Below are 25,125 nucleotides of genomic sequence, written 5' to 3'. Positions count from 1 at the left end.
GGGAGTTTTTACGTTCAAGACCAGAGAACGTAAGCTCCTACCAGGAAGTTGTATGCATTTCATGCGGTACTCGCGTAGGATCTTAGAAATCAGGTCCAACGTAACCAAATAGTAAGGAATGTAGGCAGTAGGCATACTGTCACATGGGGATGACAGCCTCAGATGAGTCAAGTTCTTGTGCTTGTAGCAAGCATCTGTCTAATACATGGGTTGGGTACCCACAATTGACTAGGTCAGCTTTTTCTCTGGAAATCTCGGTGCGCCTAGCTTCCTCTGAGCTGGAATGGCTCCAGGCTCGAGAGAATAGAGCATGTGCAGTGCTGTTTAGATGGCAAGGGGCATGGGCTGATCTGTAGTTAGTAAACTGCCTGCACCACATTGGCTTAGGGTGCACTGAGGTTTCCAGGCGTGGGCCCACTTGCTTTACTAAAACATCCAGGAAGGAAAAAGACCCGTTCACTTCCAACTCCAAAGTGAACTGGATGAACAGTGATAAGGAGCTGAGGTACTCTAACAGTGTTGACTCTGAACCACGTGGGATGATGGTGAAGGTATTATCAACATATCTGCACCATATTGTAATCGGTACAGGTGGGCTCAGGAATATCCATTCCTCCATAGCGATGTTAGCCACGACAGAGTTGATAGGGGCACACATAGCTGTACCATGTATTTGTTTGCAGAGAATCACCAAAGGCGATGACACTGCCCGATAAGCATAGGCTGAGGGCAGTACAGATGTCCTCCGTAGATAGTGATGTTCTATTCAATAGGTTGTAGTCACTCTCTAGAAGTTGCCTGGTACAGACAACGGCCTGTTGGATGGGAATGGATGTAAACAGAGAGACAACATCGAAGGACGCCATGATCTCACTGTCAGGAACTGTAAGTTCTTTGATTGGGTAAAGGAATTCCCTTGTTGGTGACTGTATGGATGGTATTTCCAACTAAAGGTGTTAGGAGTCGCGCGATATATTTAGACGGTTCGTACTTTGGCAAATTGCAACAGGACACAATGGATCAGAGAGGAACACCTGGCTTGTGAACCTTCGGAAGTCCATAAAATTGCAGAAATTGGCAGCCCGTGCAACTGCCATCACGTCGATGCTGAAATCTTCCGAAATTTGAACCATTTATTTGTTGATGTTTGATTCTAGACGTCCTAAGACTTTGATGGGTGGGTCACTTACAGGCTGCCGACTGGGCTAGCTGGGTGGGTAAAGGGCCTGCCTGGCAACCCAAAGGTCGCGGGTTCGAATCCCGCCTCGGGCTTGGATCAAAGTACTGCAAAAACCTTGGTAGGTGCAATATGGCCACAGAAGTCAATGCGCCAACAACTACAAAAAAAAAAAAAAAAACTTACAGGCTCATAAACATTGGCATCTTGCAGGAGGGCGAGGACTTTGTCCAAATACTCCGACCGGTCTAATATAACCGTGCGACGTCCTTTGTCGGCAGGAAGCACGACGATGGTGCTGTCTTGTTTGATGGAATTAAGAGCAGCGTGCGGACGATGGTTGAAGTTCGCTGGTTGTGAGTGTCGAAGGACAGAGGCCGTTCTAAAGTGGATGTCATTAGCAGCCACTTCAGGGAGGTTGGCTATGGATGCCTCTACTCCCATGGCAATTTGTGTGATTGGTGTTCTCAACGGTAAGACGGCAAACTTCATACTGGAGTTAAGAACATTAATTTGTTCAGAGGTTAATTATACAGTATGGCTATGGGCACGCCTGTCAGCTCCATCGTGGCCAACATCGCTATGGAGGAATTAGAGGAACGGATATTCCTGAGCCGCCTGTACAGATTACAATATGGTGCAGATATGTTGATGATATCTTCACTATTATGGCACACGGTTCAGAGTCAACACTGTTAGAGTACTTCAGCTCCTTATCACTGTTCATCCAGTTCACTTTGGAGATGGAAGTGAACGGGTCCTTTTCCTTCCTGGATGTTTTAGTAAAGCAAGTGGGCCCACGCCTGGATACCGCGGTGTACCATAAGCCAATGTGGTGCAGGCAGTTTACTAACTACAGATCAGCCCATGCCCCTTGCCATCTAAACAGCACTGCACATGCTCTATTCTCTTGAGCCTGGAGCCATTCCAGCTCAGAGGAAGCTAGGTGTACCGAGATTTCCAGAGCAAAAGCTGACCTAGTCAATTGTGGGTACCCACCCCATGTATTAGACAGATGCTTGCTACAAGAACAAGAACTTGTGACTCATCTGAGGCCATCGTCCCCACGTGACAGTATTCCTACATTCTTTACTATCCAGGCACATCGGACCACATTTCTAAGATCCTATGCGAGTACCGCATGAAATGCGTACAACTCCCTGGTAGGAGCTTACATTCTCTGGTCTCAAACATAAAAACCCCCATCGCCCCTCTATTACGTAGTGGAATAGTATACCGCATAACTTGCCATGATTGGCATAGTTGCTATATAAGGGAGAGCTCAGGATGCCTTCAGGATCACCTTGCAGAGCATGACAGATCGATTCACCTAGGTGACACTGATCACTCCACAATTGCGGAACATTTCTGGTCAACCCATCATGACCTTAACCCCAGACGCGATTGTGAGGTAATCAATCAATCCCGTCACTGCCTTTGGCTAGGCTCGTTAAATATATTGAGCTGTCCGAAACCTTAAATCGCTGCAAGGGTATAAGGCTACATCCCATCTTTGAATCAACAGTTTTGAAACACGACAAATGCTGGCAGCAATCCTATACACATCATCGTTGTTGTGCACCAACAATGAACACCGATCTAGTAAATGTGTATTTGCACAATCTCACGACCATGTGCGCATCTGTGCACACACAACTCATTTAATATTTATTTTATCTTTAACGTCTGTATTTTGTTAGTATTCTGTATGCGTTTATTCACTTGCTGAAGAAGGGGTTCGTTTACCCTGAAAGCTACAAATTAGTCTTAACTTAGTTATTAAAAATCTAGTTATTGTCTCTACTGGATGTGGTGTATTATTATTATCTTAAACCATGGAATCCAGTACTACAGGCCCATTTTCCTTTATTTCATTATCCTTTGTGAAATTTCTGCTTCCTTCAAATTGCATATATACTAAGTGTGAGAAACTAGCTGTAGTAGTGAAAATCACTAGCTAGAGTAGAGAAACAGCTATTAACCCTTTCACAGGTGAGTTTGGCAAACATGGGTGGGCCGGGAAGTGAATATCTGATAACAATGGACACTGTGGGGGAAGTTTTTTCATGAAAATTTTGAAAAAGTCAAAACTTTGTACATAAATATTTTTAAAATAAATTAATATTTCATTGAAATATTAATTTATTCTTATTTTGACTTTAATGGCCAACAGAGTAAAATTGTCAAAAACCAGATTTAAAAAAAAAATTCTAAAATAAAACCTGTTGTAAACTTTTTTTTTTTTTTTTTTTTGCTTTTATCAAATTCTGGACCGGATCAGAACTCTAGAGAAAGTCTCCCATTTTTGCTTTTGTAAGCCCAACATGGATAACTGGGTTCAACAGGTGCAATCTCTTCCTCCACCAATTACCACAGCTACTTTAATGTGCTATCCATTATATCTGCAATTAATTGGACACAGATAAGAGATGGTATTACATACTTAAAAAAAAAAAAAAGAAATAAGACAATTCATACATTAATGGACACACTATTTCAAGAGACCTTCAAAACATAGATCTATATAAACACTCCCCAGAACCCACACATGAAAAACATAGATCTGTGGAACTGCTCCTGAAAGGGCTAAAAATTTAAATCCATCTGCAAATACTAAGTTTGAAAATTTTATATCAAGTAAAAAAACCTATTGAAGGAGTTTCATCATAGCCTAAGCTGTTAATAACAGTTCTTTCCAATGTTATTTCTGCAACATATTTTAACAGTATTCTTAGCTGTTAAAATATTAAATCAGAAACAGTATGCACATTCTTAATAGTAATTCAAAATATTCATTTTAATAATTGAAAACATAATTTGGAAATCTTGAGTATCAGAAATTAGTCATTTACATCATTTTAACAAGAAAACTATCTTTAGAGGCAATTGTAAAAAAATAGACTTTCAGATTTTTTTTTTTTTTTTTTTTTTTTTCATTTTTCATTCAGTATTCTTACACTAACTAGCAATCAGTTCAACAACAACTCTTAGAATGCTCACAAACAAAGTCCACAATATTGAATCCTCTTCTTCTTCTTGGAAATGTGGCTTTACTGGAGGAACTGGTGGTACTGAGGTTTTGGAAGGAGGTACAGAAGCACTTGAATAGTCATCATGTTCTTTGAGCTCTGGATAATTATCTTCAGGTGAGTCATCAACTATGATCTGAATATTATAAGTGCTGATTTCATGTGAAGGATGGCCATAAACACCAATAATTATAGGACGTGTAAAGCTAGCTGGAACTTCTACATGATCAAGGCCACAGGTTACTGACTGAAGACTGTGATAGTCCAAATCAAAAGTAGGTCTTGAGGACCTGGAAGATATATACAAATCAGCATCTCCTCGTAAGGTATGTAGCAGCACAACTAATGTGCCTGTCTCAAATACAGGATAGTATGTATAATTTCCTGCCCCCACTGCTCCAACATCAGAGACATGGAACACTATTGCAGCAGAGGCACACTGAATTAAAAATAAAAGTTTGATATAAGTAATGTTTGTGATCACTATATATTTCATATTCCTAGAGCCAGCATCTGCAAGAAAAAAAAATTATCAAAGAAATATTAATTAACAACGTATTGATTAAACCACTGCATACAGAAGAGAAAAGAAAAACAACCTATTATGCCAATAGATGGTCCAAATTCCACTACTTTTCAAGCATTTACTAATGCCTTGTTACTAGGTCATGAATTTTTAACTTGCAATTATAAGCAATTCTCTTCTATTATGCAAACAATTTAATTGTTTTAACTCTATTAAATCTAAAAAAATACTGGCTACATATTGAATCTGCACTTTTTATATGGACAGCAAACAAGCCACTAATAGTAATGGTATTACTATTAGTGGCAGCATATGATGCAAGAAAGAAAGCTTATAAAGCATCGGCAAAAAAAAAAAAAAACCTCCCACACACCTGCCCACCCTCTCCAATAATTTGTCTAGTTTTTCCTTGAATTTATTCAAACTACCAACTTTCACAACAACAATGGAAGTCTGTTCCAACAATCAGCCATTCACTGGCTGAAGAAAAACTTTATACAGTAAACCCTAAATTTAACAGACTAATAGGGGAGAAGGGGTGTCCATTAATGCCAAAAGTCTGTTAAATCGAATGTAATGGGGGAGGGGGCCACTTTTTATTGTTCTTAATGTAAAAAGAAAAAAAGCTGTAATACAATATACAGTACGGTACAATATAAAATTATGTTCTAATTTGACCTTTGATTAACGGATATCAGAAACAGTTTTTTTTTTTTTACACCGTAAATTTCACAAACACACACTACTGAGACGCCTTGTTCTAATTTCTGTGCCACATTTAAGTTCACATACTTTCTTTTAACTCTTCTATCACTTGATGCCATTTTAAATTGTAAGGATCGCAAAATTATTTAATAAATAAAGTCACAATTATCACAGAAACACTCTGTATACAACCTGACCAGACAATAGCTTGAGGCAGACTGAAACCGAAACAAAGCGAGTCGGTACAACTGCAGTTTAGTGTCTCGAGTCACGTTCAGCTTGCAAGTCACCACCTGCTCTTATTTGTTATCTGTAATCTGGGAAAACAGCTATTTGAACACATTTTCAGAAAGAACAAAAAACAATTTTATGACTACAATTTCATGAATTTGATTATAAAAATAAAAGTAGGTAATTATCAAAACAATAATACAAAGGGTACTAGGAAAGTTTTGCAATATGACGCAACAATGAATCACAGGAAGCTGCTTGTTGCTGCATGTTGAGACATGTTCATACGTGCATAGTAGCCGCCGCGCCAAGTCGATGGGCTCAGTTATTCATTAGTAGTGAGAGTGTAAAGTGCTTGCGATGGCATCGTGGTCACGAAATGAGATAAGGACAGTTTTGTGGTATAATTTCATGCGTGGTTTAACCATAGACCAGTGCTTAGAAGAAATGACTCGTGCACTAGATGATGATTGTCCACATCGTACAACGATATTCAAGTGGTATAGAGAATTCCAAAGTGGAAATTTCACTCTGGAGGATTCTGAGAGGCCGGGAAGGCCACGAACGTCAGTTACGGAGGAAAACGTTACTGCTGTGAGGAAAATGCTTGACGAAAACAGGCGAGTGACCTACCAACACAGGTAGAGGATACTTTGGGCCTAAATGCACCAGCAATTCGTTCGATTCTGCAAGATCATTTGCACGTGAAGAAACTTTGTTCTCTCTGGGTGCCGCATCAACTGACTGAAGAGCAGATGACACGACGTGTGACTTGGTGCCGGGAGATGTTAAAAAAGTTTGATAAGGGACAATCTCGGTATGTGAACAACATCGTGACAGGTGACGAGACTTGGCTGTACTATTATGATCTGCCGACCAAGGCTCAAAACAAAGTTTGGGTCTTTGATGATGACGACACACCTGCAATTGTCAGAAAATTCCGATCTGTAAAGAAGAAAATGATAGCTGTATTTTTCAAATCGAGTGGAATTGTGGAACGTGTCGTTTTGGACACGCAGAAGACAGTCACAGCTAAGTGGTATACTGAACAATGCCTGCCTAAAGCCATTGGATCTATGAAGAACCTGCGGCCAAAGTCAAGAATGGACACCTGGTACCTCCATCACGAAATTGCTCCAGCTCACCGCGCCAAAGCCTGCACCGAATATTTGACCACGACAGGACTGAAACTTCTCGAGCACCCTCCCTACAGTCCAGACCTTGCTCCCTGCGACTTTGCACTGTTTCCGCATGTGAAAATGAAGCTAAAAGGGAGGCGGTTTTCCAGTGATGAGGACCTTCTACGGGCTTGGGACAACGAGTGTGCTTTACTCCCTAGTGAAACTTGGCAGAACTGGTTTAAAGATTGGTTTCGGAGGATGGAGAGGTGTATTGAATGTAGAGGAAATTACTTTGAAAAAATTAAATAAACAAAGCTGTATTGCAAAACTTTCCTAGTACCCTTTGTAGAAATACGTAATTATTAATAATTTTTAATTAATAATAACACTGAAGTTTTGTATAACCTAAAAAAAAATAATATGGTCGAGATTAATATGTACATTACTGCATTATTGTTTGTCTGGTCCGTTAAATCCGAAATATTGGGGTCCGTTAAATTGAGGATTTACTGTATATCTATCCTGCAACCAGTTTACAAGTTGAACACTACAATCAACATATAACCATAAATATTGTTATATGCTGATTAGTTTCCATAGCAATGAAATTATTATACCACAATACAATTTTTTTTTGTTCTCTCATAAGAATCCCTATCCTTATGAAATTTTCTCAGCATAATTAAACACATTAAAAACTACATTTTAACTGGTTTTAATTCTTTGATTACCTATATTAGTCTAACACCTACTGCTGACTTTACAAAATAAACTCATTGATGTCCATTATAATTTATATTTTAGAACTGTAATTTTGTCTTATAAATTAGATATAATAAAAAAAATTGAGGTCCAAAAAAAATGTCAAGGAAAGGGTTGTGGTTTAAAAAACACCTCACATATCTTTTACTGAGTAGTAGTAGTTGTTATTTGGTTTTTAGGAGCATTAGCAACTAAGGACATCTTGCTCGCGGATATGCGGTGGTCATTCCCTAATCTTTCCACATCCTCCGTATTTGGTGGTCAGGCTCGAATCACGGTCTAATCAAAAAGCATGTGCTGCGCACTGTTGCTCCTGTCCACCTGGCTACGGAGGCGCCATTACTGAGTAGTAGCTGAGTGTAATTAGTATACACTGGCCTTTTTTTTTTTTTTTTTTTTTTTTTTTGTAGTTATTGGCGCATCTGCTGATGTGGCCGTAATGTACCTCCCAAGGTTTTTGCAGTACTTTGATCCAAGCCCGAGGCGGGATTCAAACCCGCGACCTTTGGGGTTGCCAGGCAGGCACTTTACCCACCCGGCTAGCCCAGTCAGCGTATACACTGGGTGTAATTTGATCAAGTATAGTCAGTTCTGCTGTAAGACAGTACATGTGTTCCTAAAAAGCTCCACATTATGGCATTTCACACATTAAAAACAGCAGGGCTTATGGAAAAATAGGTATAGGGGTAGAGCACTCCAAAAAAAAATGCAGAACCTAAGGGGTCATAAATTCAAATTGAGGAAAGACGTGCTGAAATTTGTCTTTAGCCAGCGGGTGGTTAATTGCTGGAACAAACTTCCATCTGTCGTTGTAGAAGTTGATAGGTTAAATAAATTTAAGGAGGAACTGGACAAACATTTAGAGGAAATTGTTTTGTAAATTTTTTTTTTTTGGCTGATGCTGCATAAGCTCATAAACTTGCTTTCTTGCATCACATGCTGCTAGTACTACTACTTTCTCCCACTCTTTTTCTCTTGTATATTAATGACCTTCTTCCATTGACCAGAAATCCTATCCATAGTTTTGCTGATGATAGCACATTACATTCCACTTTGCTTTCCAGTTTGAGAAACCTTGCCCTGCTCAATCAGCTTCAACTTCTCGAATATCCACTACCAATTCCTTAAATGCCAATCTCCAGTGGGGGCAAAGACAACTTAATTAATTTCAATCATTCTAAAACCCAGTTCTGTCTTATATCTCACAAAAATGATTCTTCTCCTCCTATGCTTATCTTTGGTGACACTCCAATTTCTAGGCAAGATGATATATATCTCTTTTGTGGATTACCCTGACTTCTAATCTCTCTTGGCACAAGCACATTACAAATATTGCTTCCGCTGCATCTAAAAAACTTGGTTTTCTTTTTTGCTCTCAGCGTTACTTTTCTTACAAACAGCTGTTCACTCTGTACAAATTGCAAATTTTCCCTACCATGGAATATTGTTCCCACATCTGGGGCAGTGCCCCCAAAACCTCTCTCAGGCTTCTAGATTCCATTCAGAAGAGGGCAGTTAGGTAAATTAATGATTCATGTCTAACAGTTTCCCTCCACTCTCTGTCTCATAGATGTACTGTTTCTGCCGCATGCCTTTTTTACAGATACTTCCATGGGCACTGTTCTTCTGAATTGCCTCCTATAATTCCCGCTCTCTCTTTCAAAACAGTCCGAACACGTGCTGCCACCAGCCAACATCCATTTACTGTCCAACTTCAAATTCACAGAACCAACTTTTTATCTTCCTCATTTGTTCATTCAACTGCCATTTTCTGGAACAACCTTCCTTCATACATATTTCCTGAAAATTACAGTCTACAGAAGTTCAAGTCTAATGTCAACAAATACCTTCTTTCGTCTTCTCAACCTCCAACCCATTTTAATTTTTATAAGTCTTCTTGCCATTTTTTGTCCCAGTGTTCAGCTAGCTCAGCTTGCTGTGCCAAGTATGGCAGTCACTAATGGTATGCTGATATGACACAAAATTTCTGAATGCATCAGCACTTCAAATCTGCACACAGCTGTCATTATTGTCCATAATACTAAAAAATAAAATAGTAAATCTTTATAACTACATCAGCATACAATATTATCAATTTTATTTGCAGATTTATTGTTGACTTTTAACTGCAATCTGATTCTAATATATCATATGCTTCATTATAGAAATTCAATCAAGCATGAGTAAATGGTGAAAGCAAATCTGGCTCTCAAATTCTTTAATTTTTAATCTTTTTTTTTTTTTTTATATTTTGAAAAAAATTTTAAAGCATATGCTGAAAAACTTATTGTAAGGCTTTTAAAGTTTTTATTCTTCAAGTTTTATCTTAGAACTCAAAAAAAATTTTTATATGTTTAAAAGATATTGTCAGAATATCTTTGTCTGCATTTTATTTATATGCTTATGAAAATATCAACTAGCTATTATAATGATTTTTAATTGTGGTTTAATTTTTAATTTATAAAAAAATCATTAATAAATTATATATTATTTTTTCTTATATCCACTATACTGTCAAGATAATGAATGCAGTAAGAAGTGCCCAATTTTAAATCCCTTATTGCCTTTATTCGAAAACATTTCCATGGTATCATGGAGGACTCACCTGGTCCAAATGGTGCAATTTTTAGTTATGTGCCAACTGTAAGTTAAGGATGTTTCTCTGTTACTTCTAAAAGCTGACTTATATAATGCCAAAATTTGCATGATAATTACCAACTTTTCCAGTAAATACTGCCAGTGTCTTTCTTTTTGCTTCCTGAATGTATGGCTGGTTCTTGTTATCATGGTTTTTCCTATTAATAGAGAGTGATCCAAAATCAAGTCATTTTGACATGGATCTATATAAATTCCATTATTTTCATGCCTTTGATGTTTATAGTAATACAACAGAGGTTTGTTGTACTGAAAATAATCAACATGAAAAACAGTAAAAGCAGTTCTTAGAATAGTGCCCCTTCAGGTGGGATTTCACTTTGGAAAATATAATCAGAAGGTGCAAAACCTGGGGGGGAGGGGGGATTTTGCACCTTCAGCAAAGCACTGTAATGCCCTTCTATGCAAGGAACTGCTTGACAATGGTCACGTGTGAAGGTGCATTGTCGTGAAGCAAGAACTGCTCACCTGACTCTGCCACATCTGGCCTAACATGCCTAATTCTTTTCAAGTCTATCCATTACTCCTCCGTAAAATTCAGAGTTGACTATCTGTCTTTCTCGGACAATTTCATATTGCACAACTCCTTGCCAATCAAAAAAAAAACTACCAACATTGTTTTGGTTCAAGACATTTGGAACCGCAGTTTCTTCAGCCTCAGCAAATTTTCTTCAACCCAAACAGCTGACTGTCTTTTCGTTTTGGGTTTGTATGCAAAGCATCAGGATTCAACACCAGTTATGATTTTTTTTTAAAAAGTGTGGATCACTGTCAACCATCTCAATGAAATCTCAATATGCAGCAACTTGTTTCTCCTTCTGTTCTGCCATCAATGCATGCGGTATGAAGTGCAAGCAGACTTTCCTTTTATTTTTAAATCTTGACCAATAATCAATCACACGGTATCCTTGCCAATGTAATGTTGTTCTGCTTTCATTTGAAGAACAGACAACAATATTCCATTAACAGCTGCTAAACATTTTTGATGGTCAAGTCCATACAAGACTGAGATAAGTGACCACGCCATGCATCAACCCGATCATATTCCCACCCTTCACAGAACTGCCGATACCAGCAAAAAATTTTGGATCGTGATAGTGCTTCATGTCCATAATTTCACTCACCATTGCAACTGCTGTTTCAGTTGCACTTTTTCTGGCTTTAAAACAAAATTTTATTGCTACTCTTTGCCCAGTTCTTGAACCCATGACAACATGATTTTACTTCAGCAATTTAAACATGACTTTCTAGTAGAACTGGCTTTGTGCACACTGATGAAAATTGGCACAGAGCCAGTTCAGACTTCATAGTGGACAGTTTCAACAGTGGCTAATGTATGACGGTAGTAGTATCCGTTAAAAAAAAAATTTTTTTTAAATATCAATCTTAAAACCTATCAAACACCTTGTATTACTGAATTTCAGACCGGCTTTTGATACTGTTGTACATAAAAGATTGCTAAACAAACTGAAGCAATGTGGCATTAAGGGCAAGTTACTGCTAAGGATAAAAAGATGGTTGAGCAGGAGAAGACAGAAGAGCATTAATGAATACTGCTCTTCGCGGACTGGAATTATTAATGGATTCTCCACGTTCAGTGCCGGACCAATTGTCGTTTTCTATATTTACTAATGATATGATAATGATGAAGCCATATAACACTTAATTTAAGTTAGATGATAAATTGGCAAGGTGGTTAGTGACATAATTAAGATAAGCTACTGCAACAAGATTTAGAAATATTAGGCAGATGAGCTTAAAAAGTCAGGTAAAGTTTAACATTGACAATTCAGTGGTACTACAGGTCAGAGCAGTGGAAAATGAAAAAGACCTGGGGGATTGTTGTTGTTATTTGGTTTTTAGGAGCATTAGCAACTAAGGCCATGTTGCTCCGGGCATATGCAGTGGTTGCGGAAAGGCCAGGGAAGCTGGCCTTTCCGCATCCTCCGTATTTGATGGTCACGGGCTCGAACCCCGGTCTAATCAAGAAGCATGTGCTATGCACTGCTGCACCTGCCCACCTGGATAAAGAAGTGCCACCTGGGGGTAATTGTGCAGTTAGATATGAAGTTCTCTCAGTATAGACAAAATGTAGCATGTTTCCTTTAGAATATCCCTTTCTATTTAGATGATCCAGTACTGTACTATTAAACACTGGCCCCAAGAGTTCCCCAACTTTGAAATCAGACTGACTGGTCTGTAGTTAACCACTTCACTTTTAGAACCACCATTATGTACTGGCAATATGTTGGCATTTCTCCAGTCCTTTTCTACAGATACTTCCACGGGCACTGTTCTTCTGAATTGGCTTCTATAATTCCCGCTCTCTCTTTCAAAACAGTCCGAACACGTGCTGCCACCAGCCAAAATCCATTTACTGTCCAACTTCAAACTCACAGAACTAACTTTTCATCTTCCTCATTTATTCATTCAACTGCCGTTTTCTGGAACAACCTTCCTTCATACATATTTCCTGAAAATTACAGTCTACCGAAGTTAGTTCAAGTCTAATGTCAACAAATATCTTCATTTGTCTTCTCAACCTCCAACACATGCACGGTACTAAGTACTAGAGGTTCTAATACCTCTCGTGTTTGGGGTTTTCATAAAAAAAAAAAAAAAAAAAGTCCGAAGGAATCTCTCAAGTTCCTTGATCTTCACAAGAATGCCTTGAACATTAATGGTTCTGTGGTTCCTAATGTGATCACAGTGTAGGTACCAATGGTTCCTCCACTGTGAGAACTACAATGTCATCTACTTCATGAGCAATGATCAGGTTTAGAATATTCTTACCCCTAGTATTTTCTCTAATATTTTGGTACAAAAAATCATTAATTTAAAAATTTTGTTCCCCATAGTGAGTTTCTCTACTTCAACTTATTCCAATCAGTTAAGGGCAAATTGAAATCACCCATAATAAGATGCTTGCTCATTCTATCTGGATGTTGCCTCATCCTCTTCACAATCTTCAGCTCTGCAGAATATTCCCGCTGTCATATCTTTGCTTCTAACTAACTCACACCATGCAATTTCTGTGCTGGCAAGAGTAACTTATGAATCTGCAAAAGATATTTTCATCCATATATCATGCTTATCATTTTGATAAGAAGCATGAAGTCTACTTCTGTAGCCTTCCAAGCTATTTTGTGATGCTTACTAGCCAAGCTAACATTAAAGCTTATAAAGAGTACAAACCTCAGCCTTCAACAGATTTTTTTCTCAGGGTGGTCTATGTTTGTTAACAGGAGAGACTGTTTTTACAGGGATGGGGGATACACTATGAGTTAAAGTACTAATAGTTTCACTAGAGCTGCAGGCAGAGGTGAAAGTAATTCTTGCATTGCTACTATTGTTAAGTGCAGCAGCCTGGTAAGCAAGGTATCTGGGATTTAAGGTCCTGCTCTGGGTTATCATGGAACAATTGAATATATGGGCTGTGTTAGGATAACTAAGAGTAAGAACATGTGCGTGCATGTAAATGCTAGGAGCATTGTAAATAAATTTGCAGTACTGATTAAGTCGTTGAATGCAGACATTGTAGGAATACCAGAGATGTGGTGTCATTCAGACATAAGTGATGCTTGGGAGTACAATTAGCATAGGCATACGATGCAAGAAAGCAAGCTTATGCAGCATCAGCCAAAAAAAAAAAAAAAACCCTCCCATTTCATCCCTCCATTTGTTACAAATGCCTGTCCAGCTCAGCCTTAACTTTATTTAGGCTATTAGCTTCCACAACAAAAGATGGAAGCCTGTTCCACCAATCAACTACCCGCTGGCTAAAGGCAAATTTCCGAACATCTATTCTACAACTATCTTTCCTCAATTTGAAACTGTGCCCCCTCAGGTTCTTAGCCTGAGCAAGACAAAGAATCCCATCAGCATTCAGCTTCCTCAACCCATTCAAGGCCTTATACACCTCAATCAGACCACCTCGCAGGTACCTACTTTCCAGGTGCTGCAATTTGCAGAACTTAAGCCTTCCTTGGTAAGAGCACCCCTTTGTTCCCCTCAATCTTGTTGCCCTTCTTTGTACTCATTCTAGCAACTCTTCACCCTTCCTAAAACGAGGCCTCCAGACCTGTACTCTAGTACAAGTCTGGAAGCCAACTGTACTCTAGGCGTGGCCTGACCATTGCCTTGTATAACGGGATTACCACCTCCCTGTCGCTGCTAGCAAAATTCCTATATAACACTGACAAGACTCCATGACCTACCCTGGCAGCCTGTCTGCACTGCTCAGCAAACTTCATATTTGGCTACACAATTACCCCCAGGTCTTTTTCATTTCCCTGAGTGTAGCACCACACAGTTGGTACGTTTCTCTTTGGTTATTGCTACCCATATGCAGTATATTGCATTTCTGAATGTTAAACTCCAGTTGCCACTTCTCAGCCCATTTTCCCAACTTATCTAGATCCAGTTGGAATAGCATACTGTCATTACTGTTGTTAACAACCCTGCCAATCTCTGTATCATCTGCAAACTTGGACATTAAACCTGATATACATTCATCAATATCACTGATAAATATACAAAACAACAGTGGGCCTAACACCGAACCATGGGGAACTCCAATAATAACATTTGTCCATGAAGAGCAGTGTCTCTCTGTTGTCTCCCACTCAACCATCCCTTTATCCATTGTAGCAGCTTACCCTTGATGCCGTACCTCTCCAATTTGTACAGCAGTCTTCCATGTGCAACAGTATCAAAAGCTTTCCTGAAATCCAAGTATATGATATCAAAATTATTTTTGGCATTCAGTTCCTTTGTGACATAGTAAGCAATCAAACTGCTCAGACAAGACCTCCCTCTGACAAACCCATGCTGTGCTTTAACTATTATTGCAGTCTTGTCTGGATGATCCTGGAATGCTTCTTTAACCAGTGATTCCATTATTTTTTCCGGAAGGGCTGTCAAGGACACTACTGACACTATGCTGCTGCAACAGGATCTGGAAAGGTTGAGCAGATGGGCTGAGAGGTGGCAAATGAAGTTTAACATTGACAAATGTAAAGTACTACATATGGGAAACAGCAACCCCAGAGCAACGTATCAACGCTGTGGTACTACACTGACAGTGGTAGAGAATGAAAGGAACCTGGGGGTGGTTGTGCAGGCAGATATGAAGTTCTCTGAGCAGTGCAGACGGGCTATAAGAGTAGCTCATGGTGTCTTGTCAATGATATACAGGAATTTTTCTAACAGGGATAAGGAGGTGATTATTCCCTTGAATAAGGCAATGGTCAGGTCACACTTTGAGTACTGTATACAGGTCTGGAGGCCTCATTTTCAAGAAATGATGTAGAGCTGCTGGAACGAGTACAAAGAAGGGCAACAAGATCAGTGAATGGAACAAAGGGGTACTCTTACGAAGAAAGGCTTAAGTTTTACAAATTAGTGTCTGGAGAATAGGCATCAGCAAGGTGATCTGATAGAGGTGTATAAAGCCTTGAATGGTTTGAGCATGCTCAATGCTGATGGGATTCTTCCTCTTGCTCAGAATAATCACCTGAGAGGGCATAAATTCAAACTGAGGAAAGACAGATGTAGGACAGACGTGCAGAAATTTGCCTTTAGCCAACGAGTAGTTGGTTGGTGGAACAGACTTCCATCCCTTGTCGTGGAAGTTGATAGCCTAAATAAATTTAAGGGTCAGTTGGACAGGTATTTCGAACTAATGGAGGGGTGAAGTGGAAGTGGATATTTTTTTTTTTTTTTTTTGGCTGATGCTGCATAAGCTTGATTTCTTGCATCATATGCCTCTACTAATGCTAAACTAACAGGTCTGTAGTTACTTGTGTCACCTTTTGAACCTGTTTTGCGAATTGGTGATACATTTGCACACATCCAGTCCATGGGTACCTCCCCTGAGTCCAAGGAAGCTCTCATAATTATGGCTAAGGGTTTGTTTACTTCCTTTGCTGCCTCCTTTAATATAATTAGATAGATCCTGTCCACCGAAGGTGCCTTCCTTATGTTTAACTTCAACAATTTCTCCTCCACTTTGCTCTCAGTTATTACAAAATCACTTAGCTCCCTATTAGCGTTTGATAAACTTCTGGCACTCCCCTCGAATAATTCCTCATGTGTGAATGTAGATGCAAAATACTCATTCAGTTTATCAGCTACCTGAGCATGATCATCAATAGTCAACCCATTATGTTAAGTTGTCCATCTGATTCATCCCTTTCCTTGTAGAGTTTACATAAATAAAGAACTCCTTGCTGTTTTTCTTTGCATCCTTTGCCAAAGATTTCTCATAATCTGCCTAACCTCCTTTGTGACTTGATTACAGACGAGTTTATACCTGCCATAGGCTTCTATATCGCCTGATACCTTATATGCATCCCATACATTCTTCTTCTCTGCCACTAGCCTCATTAATACATCTCACATCCATTTAGCCCTAAATATTGAACAGTATTTCTTAGCTGGAATGAAAAGCCTAGTAACCTCCAAAATTAAGTCCCCGAAGGCTCCCCATTTAGAATTCAATGTTGGTAACATCATCAGTTTATCCCACTGTACAGTATTTAAAAACTGTCTGAGACCTCTGTAGTCACCTTTACGAAAGCGAAAGCTCTTCCCTTTAGCCTTGATGGTAGTTACATCTTTAATTAATTCCCACATCAATACATTGTGATCACTGTCGCCCAGTGGTTCCTTTATCTGCAGATTCTTAATGCATGAAGAATCACTACTGATAATCAGATCAAGAGTATTACTCCCTCTGGTTGCCTCTCAAGCATGTTGCTGTAGAAAACAGTCATCCAATAAATCCACAAAAGTCTTGCTAGTGTGCGAGTGACCAACCACAAGTTCCAGTCAATATCTGGAAAGTTAAAATCGCCCATTATAAGACATTCTGATTTACTGGCCCACTATTTCTCTGCACAACTGCTCATTATACTCATCGGATTCATAGGCCTATAACACACACCTGCTCTCATTTTTCCTTTCCCAGTGCTTATTTCACACCAAACAGACTCAACACTGCATTGTCCACCACCATCAATTGGATGCACTTCCTTAGTTTTTATGTGTTTCTTAACTAACAGCATAACCCCTATTCCCTTCCTATCCCATCTATCCTTCCTACAGACATTGTACTCCCCAAATTCCAACTCTGCACTGCCTATATCTGTGTGATAACACGTCTCTGATATCCCAACAATATCTGCCTTTGATGTCTTGACTAGCACTTCAAGATCATCAAATTTATTAACTATACTCCTAGCACTGGTGTACATGTAAGTATACCTGCTCCTAGCCACCCTAACACAGCCCATGTATTTACTTGTTCCACTATGACTCCCAGCAGTCCTGGAAATCTCCATTACCTTGCTTTCCAGTCTGCTGCCCATTCTAATAGAGCCTCTGCCTGTGGCCACTGTTAACCTTTTAGTCTGCATACCCCCCCATGCTAGCAGTTTTCCGACCCACCTAACACTGCCTCGATAGCATCGGCAAATATTCTTGTACCCTTTCTATTTAAGTGTATCCCATCCCTATAGAAGCAGTCTCTCCTGTCAACAAGCACAGACCAGGCTGAAAAAAATTCTACCCCCTTGAGCCTTGCACAATCTCTCCAGGGCCGAATTGATTGACAAGGCTCTCATCATATACTCCCTCCTATCGTGTCTGGGCAGAATTGCAGACACTTTCACATTCAATCCTAACTCGCGACTTTTTTCCAGCATTGACCTGTACTTTTTCAGTAAATCCGCAGATCTCTTACTCTTAATGTCATTAGTTCCAACGTGTACAACAATATCACCTTTTGTGCACTGAAAAGATGATAGATGCTCTACAATGTCATCAACTTTTACCCCTGGCAGACATGTCCTGTTCCACCTATCCTTCTTACATAGTATATTCCCCGTCTCCCTGACAACAGAGTGACCAACAATAACTAGTTCCTTTGTGACCAGCGCATTCTGCCTTGGAGATTGCCTCTGTGTTGCCTGATGCACAGGAGTGTGCTCTGTCATTGAGCTGGGCAGCTGACAGCCTGATGGGCCCTCATATTAATTTCTCGAGGGCATTTACCATACACCTCAAGCTCCCAGATGCCCATCAGAACACTCCAGACACCTAGTACACACAAAGGCATCCTCCTTGGCTAGATCATGTCCTGTTTTAGAAAGGTCGGCAAACATTTCACATTTTGCACATTTTTTGAGACTGATGTGTTGGAGAATTGCCACCTTCGTTTCTCCCCCGAGCCACAGCACTCTCGCTAGTCTGTGATCTTTGCTTTTCAGCTTTAGTCTGGGTCATGATTTCCATTTAAATGCAATTTAATTAACAATGAAATTTAATAAGATTAACAATATTTTTGATTAATTTATAATACTACAATATGCTAACATATTCCTAATACAGTGCTTCGAATTACACTATCTAGTTTAACTTTATACCTTACACTATCAGTTCGAGATATATATACATTAAGCTATTTCTTATCGACCACAATATGGCAACTAGTTCAACAATATTGGCACCAACGCCAGGAGTCGTAACTTCCAAAAATCGCTTGTTAAATTCAAAATAAGAAGATAACGAATGCTACTAAACCTATTTAATATCTCCGTAAAACACAATGTACTATGTTAAATAACAAAGAATACGTAAAAAATTAAAATATACTTATCAATGTATATATGATGGAGAGACAGAACAGGAGAGGGGGAGATTATGCTTTTAGTTAAGAAGAATATTAAATCTAAGGCAGTTAACAGTGCATCCAGTTAACTTAAGTGACAAGTGCAAATGTTGAATCAATTTGGTGTGATATAAGTACTGGGAAAACAAAACTGTGAGTAGGAGTGTGTTATAGGCCTAATGACTGTGCTGAGTATACCAAACAGCTATACATGGAAATAGAGTGGGCCAGCAAATCAGAAGGTCTCATAATGGGGGATTTTAACTTTCCAGATGTTGACTGGTACAATTTGTGGGTTAGTCACTCACACAATAGCAAGATTTTGTGGATTTCTTGGATGACTGTTTTCTACAACAGCATGTTAAAGAGGACACAATACTCTATTTCTGGTTATCAGCAGTGATTCTTTATGCATTAAGCATCTGCAGCTAAAGACCCACTGGGTGGCAGCAATCATAGTGTACTAATGTGGAATTTAATTAAAGACATAACTACTGTCAAGGGTAAAGGCTTTTACTTTCACAAGGGTGACTACAGAGGTCTCGGACAGTTTTTCAATTGTGTCAGTGGGACCAACTGATGATGTTACCAACAGCAAATTCTAAAGGGGAAGTAGTCAGGGAAGTAATCAAAGAAGCTACTAGGCTTTTCATACCAACAAGGAAATACTGTTCAAGGCTTAGACCTAAATGGATGTCACATGAAGCTAGCACAAAAGAAAGGTGCATGGGATACATATAAATTATCAGATAATACAGAAGCCTGTGGAAGATATAAATTAGTATGTAATCAAGTCACAAAGGAGGTTAGGAAAGCGAAGGCAGATGAGAAGTCTCTGGCAAATAATGCAAAGAAAAACAGCAAAGACTTTTATGCTTATATAAACAGTAGAAGGAAGGGGTTGTTTATGGGTTAACTGTTGATGACCGTGCTCAGGTTGGGGAAAAATTGAATAGGTATTTTGCATCTACATTCACACTCAAGGAATTCTTTGTGGTAGGGAATGCCAGACGTTTAGCACACTAATGAGGAGATAAATGACTTTGTGATGACTAAAAGGGAAGTGGAGGAGAAGTTGTTGAGAATGGACATAAAAAAGGCACCAGGGGAGAATGGAATCTATATAATTATATAAATGGAGGCAGCAAAGGAGGTAAGCAAACTCTTAGCCATAATTATGAGAGGTGTTAGCTTAACGTCTGTTCCAGGAAAAATAATGGAATGACTGGTTAAAGAGGTAATGCAGGACCAACTGGACAGGCTTGTAATTACACTGCAATCACAGCATGGATTTGACAAGGGGTAGTCTCTACTAACCAGTCTGATAGGTTACTATGATGCAGTGACAAAGGAACTGGATGACAAAAATAATTTTGACATCATATACTGGATTTGAGGAAGGTTTTTGATACAGTTTCACATAAAAAAAATCTGCAGTACAAACTGGAGCAATGTGGTATTAATGGCAAGTTACTGCTATGGATAAAGGGATGGTTAAGTGGAAGAAGACAGAGAGTGGTTATCAATGAGCACTGTTCTTAGTGGACTAATGTTATTAGTGGAGTTCTTCGGGGTTCAGTGCTGGGTCCACTGTTGTTTTCAATATTTATCAGTGATATTGATGAAGGTATACCAGCTCAATGTCTAAGTTTGAGATGATACAAAGGTTGGCGTGGTGGTTAACAACAGGATGAGCTACTGCAACAAGATCTAGGAAAATTGGGTCAAATGGCTGAGAAATGGCAGTTGAAGTTTAACATTGACAAATGCAAGATACTGCACATAGGTAGCAGTAATCCCAGATTAATTTATCAACTATGTGGTACTAGACTCAGGGTAGTGAATAATGAAATAGACCTGGAGGTAATTGTGATCTGACATGAAATTTTCTGAGAAATGCCGAAATGTGCTACCAAGACAGCTGATGAGGTTTTGTCAGTGATATACAGAAACTTTCCTAGCAGGATAAGGAGGTAATTATCCCTTTGATGTAGCCTTTGTATAAGGCTGCATCTTGAGTACTGTATACAGGTCTGAAGACCTCACCTTAGGAAGGAGACAAATCTGCTGGAACAGGTGCTGAGAAGGGCAACCAGGTTGGTGAAGGGAACAAAAGGGTGCTCTTACCTAGAAAAGCTTCATTTCTGCAAATTGCAGCGTCTTGAGACCAGGCAGCTGTGGGAAGGTCTGATTGAGGTGTTAAAAGCCTTGACTGGATTAAGCTGAATGTGAATGGTATTCTTCCACTTACTTAACTACACACGAGGGGCATAAATTCAAGTTGAGGAAGGATGGTTGCAGAATAGATGCACGGAAGTTTTCCTTCAGCCAGTGTGTGGTTGATTGTTGGAATGGGCTTCCATCTGTTGTTGTGGAAGTGGATGGGTTGAATAAATTCATGGGAGAACTAGACAAATTCTCGGAGGGATGGATGAATTTTTTTTTTTTTTTTTTGGCTGATGCTATATAAGCTTGCTTTCTTGCATCATTTGCCATTACTACTACTAATAATAATATCAGCTCTCTGCTTTAAATGGATAAAAATCACCATATTAAATGCAATAAAGAAATATATGAATAGGGTCAAAAAATATGATCTGAATCAAACTGACACTTATTAAAACTTATTTCAGGAAGACAAGTTAAGAAACAGTTAATAATTAAAGAATACGGATATTCTTTAATTATTAACCTACAGCAACACTGGTGAGGTTGAACCATACAGCAATTAAATATTCTGCTATCTTCAATTGAAATTTACCTTTTTTTTTTTTACCAAAAGTTCCAAAAGGATGGGGAGATGGACTTTTAACTGCTGGTAATGATTCAACTGGTGTGCCAGATGGAGTTGGGTGGTAGAAATAATTATCCGTAGTTAATTTAACCAACAGAAGTGATGAAATAATAAAGAAGGCAAAACCACTAACCAAAACTTAAAGTTTCCTTTAAACTATGTAAATAATGTTTAATAATGGTTATTTTGTAAATTAGAGTATGTTACAACACTTAAACATGAGATTGGCACAAATACCCATACTGACATTTAATGGTTTGTAAATTTTAATAGTTAAAGCATGTATCAACAGTATGGATGAATAAATTTTATGTGTATCAACATTATTCAATAAAACATGCCCGAAAACAATATTTTATTTACAAAATATGAAATGTATATGTTGTTATTGTATTAAATGCCATCATCATTATTAAAAAAAATAATAAAAAATAACCATTAGCATAGAAAACTAACACTCTAAGCAGTTTTTTCCCCTAATGAGGATGGTAATTCTAACAATGGTGAAATCGCAATAAACTCATTCAGACAATGCTGGCCTATTCCTGGCAAGACTGTAGTGTAACTTTGACTCAAAATGCATTTTTGATAAATAACTTCAGGTCTAGGAACAATCTCTGGTTTTTTAGCTTGATGCTAATGTTCCTTGTGAAGCTCTAACATGAATTTTAAATAAAATAAGCATAGTACCTTATAGACTATTTGTAAATCATACAATACAATGACAAAATGACTAGTAACTTTTAAGGTTACTATCTGGTGGAGAGTGGCATTGGCAGAATAGGGCTATCATTGACTATGTTCTAATGTGTTCAGACATCTTCAAAATCTCTGTTCCAGAGGTGGAGGGAAACAAGTAGCGAAGGCAGTCATTAAATTTTATTTTTAAAGTAAAATGCACACTTTGTAACAAAAAAATTTATTTATTAAATGTTAATAAATTATTACATGGACTTTTTTGTTATAATTACTTACTTGTACAGATTGCCGCTTTCCAATTTAGGACCTTATCAGTGCCACAGTTTAATAGATTGTGGTAAAATATATTAAATGTACATACAGATATTAAGGAGTTCTGTAAATTACATGCACTCTAAAAAAAAAAAAAAATTAATACATATACAAAGATATTGCTATTTTGGGTTATAGGTGCATCTGCACGTTAGCTATACTGCACCACTATGTATTATGTCTCTATAAGTGTATGTTCATAGGCTGAAACCATACACCCCTTCTGCCTAAGATAAGCAAACTACAGCCTCATAACATAGCAACTGCCTCAAAATGGAATGGAGATTTCTCTCCCTCTCTCTCTCTATGGCCTGGAGAAATAAAACCCTTGTGATTCTGTTGTTTCCAGGTGAAACCTGGAGAGATGGCAACCCTAGTTGTAAATAACACATTTGTACCCCTTGCATCATTTCATGCCATAAGCAAATACCCATCACAGTTATTGCTAAATCAGCACCTGAAAGGAAAGGTGCCTGCTTTTGGCCCATAGAACGAAAATTCCATTTCATTACAATTACTTCAACCAATCTCGAGCGGTCAAATATACGCGTGTGAATGGAATGTGGGTGAAACCCTCTTGACTGCAAAATAATGTTACCAATTGTAGTATCGAAATGGTTATTGTAAACACTTCTGACGTCATGGTCACACCAGAGTGTCAATATATATATATTATTTATTGTTTTTTTTTTTATATATATATAAATAATTTTACATTTGGGTGTGCGAGATCCGCTGCTTCAATTGTAGATTACTAACTAAAGTCCTGTTCTAATATTGCATTAAGCAGCTTTTGATTCCATACATGAATCGAAAAGCTCATTTTCACTAAACAAAATCATTGTGGTAAAAAGCGTAACAGTTACGCTTTATTAAAATATATATATATATACAAGAAGTTGATAATATAGTAATACACTGATATAAAGTGATATTATATTAAATAATGTAAATACATATACATTGCAAACTTAAAAGCTTTGCCAAATATACAGTATTTGCATTTACTTTTCTTGAACCTAATACGCCCGTCGAGTTCGCTTATCTAACATGCTATTTCTTACCTCATTTTATTTGGCCACTAGAAACGATCAGCAGAATACGACTTAACCTACTTTCAAGACGCGAATACTACAACCATGTGTTCTATTTTTCGATTCAGAAAATCTTCAGTGCCCAACATTCTTTACCATGTGTACGATAAAAATTGCGGTTCTTTTATTAATTTTAAATAACTGTATTCCTGTATTTTACACAAGGTGTCACTCAAAGACATGACAAATATAATCAAACAAAAATCACACATCCCTTAGTAAAAGGACCAAATTACACATGTAATAACAGTATATAAAGTGATCCACGTTTTCTCTGTACCTTAAATTAATCCTGACAAACCCATTCATTATGCCACAACGCCACTAAAAAACAAAATTACAAAATAATTTCAATTTAAAGGGCAGTTTGAAAACCATATTCTTCGTGCAATAATTTATTAATGTTACTGCTACTGAATTTTGAACTTTAAAAATTCACTTCCAAATGTCGTATTTTTATCTGTTTTCATCTGGTTTAGTTGTATGAAAGGCGCCCAACAATGAACAACGAGACGCGTAAAAATTTTATCAATTCAATATTGGATAACATGTGTTACTTAATTTGGGGACTCCGTCATTGCATTCCAGTTATACAGTACATTCGCCATCTTTTTTTTTTTTTTTTTTATTTGAACCCCAAACACGAGAGGTATTAGAACATATAGTACTTAGTACCGTGCTTGGGTTGGACGTTGACAATACGAAAGAAGATATTTGTTGACATTGGACTTCAACTTCTCTAGATTGTAATTTTCAGGAAATACGTATGAATGAAGGTTGTTCCAGAAAACGGCAGTTGAATGAATAAATGGGGAAGATGAAAAGTTGGTTCTGTGGGTTTGAAGTTGGACAGTACATAGATTTTAGCTGATGGCGGCACGTGTTCGGACTGTTATGAAAGAGAGAGCGGGAATTATAGAAGCCAATTCAGAAGAACAGTGCCCATGGAAGTATCTGTAAAAGAGGCATGCAGCAGAAACAGTACGTCTATAAGAAAGCGAGTGGAGAGACTCTGTTAGAGTTCAATCATTAATTAACCTAACTGCCCTCTTCTGAATGGAATAAAAAAGCCTGAGAGAGATTTTGGGGGGCACCACCCCAGATGTGGGAACAATATTCCATGGCAGGACGGATTTGCGATTTATACAGAGTGAGCAGCTGTTTGGAAGAAAAGTAACGCCGAGAGCGAAAGAGAAAACCAAGTTTTTTAGATGCAGGGGAAGCAATATTTGTAATGTGCTTGTGCCAAGAGAGATTAGAAGTCAGGGTAATCCCCAAAAGAGATATATCATTTTTCCTAGAAATCGGAGTATCACTAAAGATAAGCATAGGAGCAGAAGAATCCTTTT

At 38.3% G+C, this 25,125-nt stretch overlaps 1 protein-coding gene across 3 annotated transcripts; it reads right to left on the bottom strand.

Moving 5' to 3' along the window:
* Positions 1–4,106: 4,106 nt before the first annotated feature.
* On the bottom strand, positions 4,107–24,128 carry LOC150088545 (UPF0669 protein C6orf120 homolog). 3 transcript variants are annotated; one of them, XM_090370796.1, is made up of 2 exons: positions 24,057–24,128; positions 4,107–4,719 (listed from the first exon to the last, which is right to left on the bottom strand). In XM_090370796.1, exon 2 carries the CDS (start codon positions 4,700–4,702, stop codon positions 4,136–4,138), a length of 567 nt encoding a protein of 188 aa, XP_090226922.1. In that variant the 5' UTR covers positions 4,703–4,719; positions 24,057–24,128; the 3' UTR covers positions 4,107–4,135. The 3 variants fall into 3 exon arrangements, with proteins under 3 accessions (XP_090226922.1, XP_090226921.1, XP_090226923.1); XM_090370795.1 differs by lacking the exon at positions 24,057–24,128 and adding an exon at positions 23,747–23,946; XM_090370797.1 differs by lacking the exon at positions 24,057–24,128 and adding an exon at positions 23,747–23,945 and having other exon boundaries at positions 4,107–4,496.
* Between the last annotated feature and the right edge of the window lie 997 nt (positions 24,129–25,125).

This window comes from Mastigoproctus giganteus, chromosome 3, assembly GCF_048544385.1.
Source record: "Mastigoproctus giganteus isolate SK-2022 chromosome 3, ASM4854438v1, whole genome shotgun sequence".
Taxonomy (NCBI): domain Eukaryota; kingdom Metazoa; phylum Arthropoda; class Arachnida; order Uropygi; family Thelyphonidae; genus Mastigoproctus; species Mastigoproctus giganteus.
The sequence above is the reverse complement of the archived record's forward strand: the minus strand, read 5'-3'. Positions and strand labels throughout refer to the sequence as shown.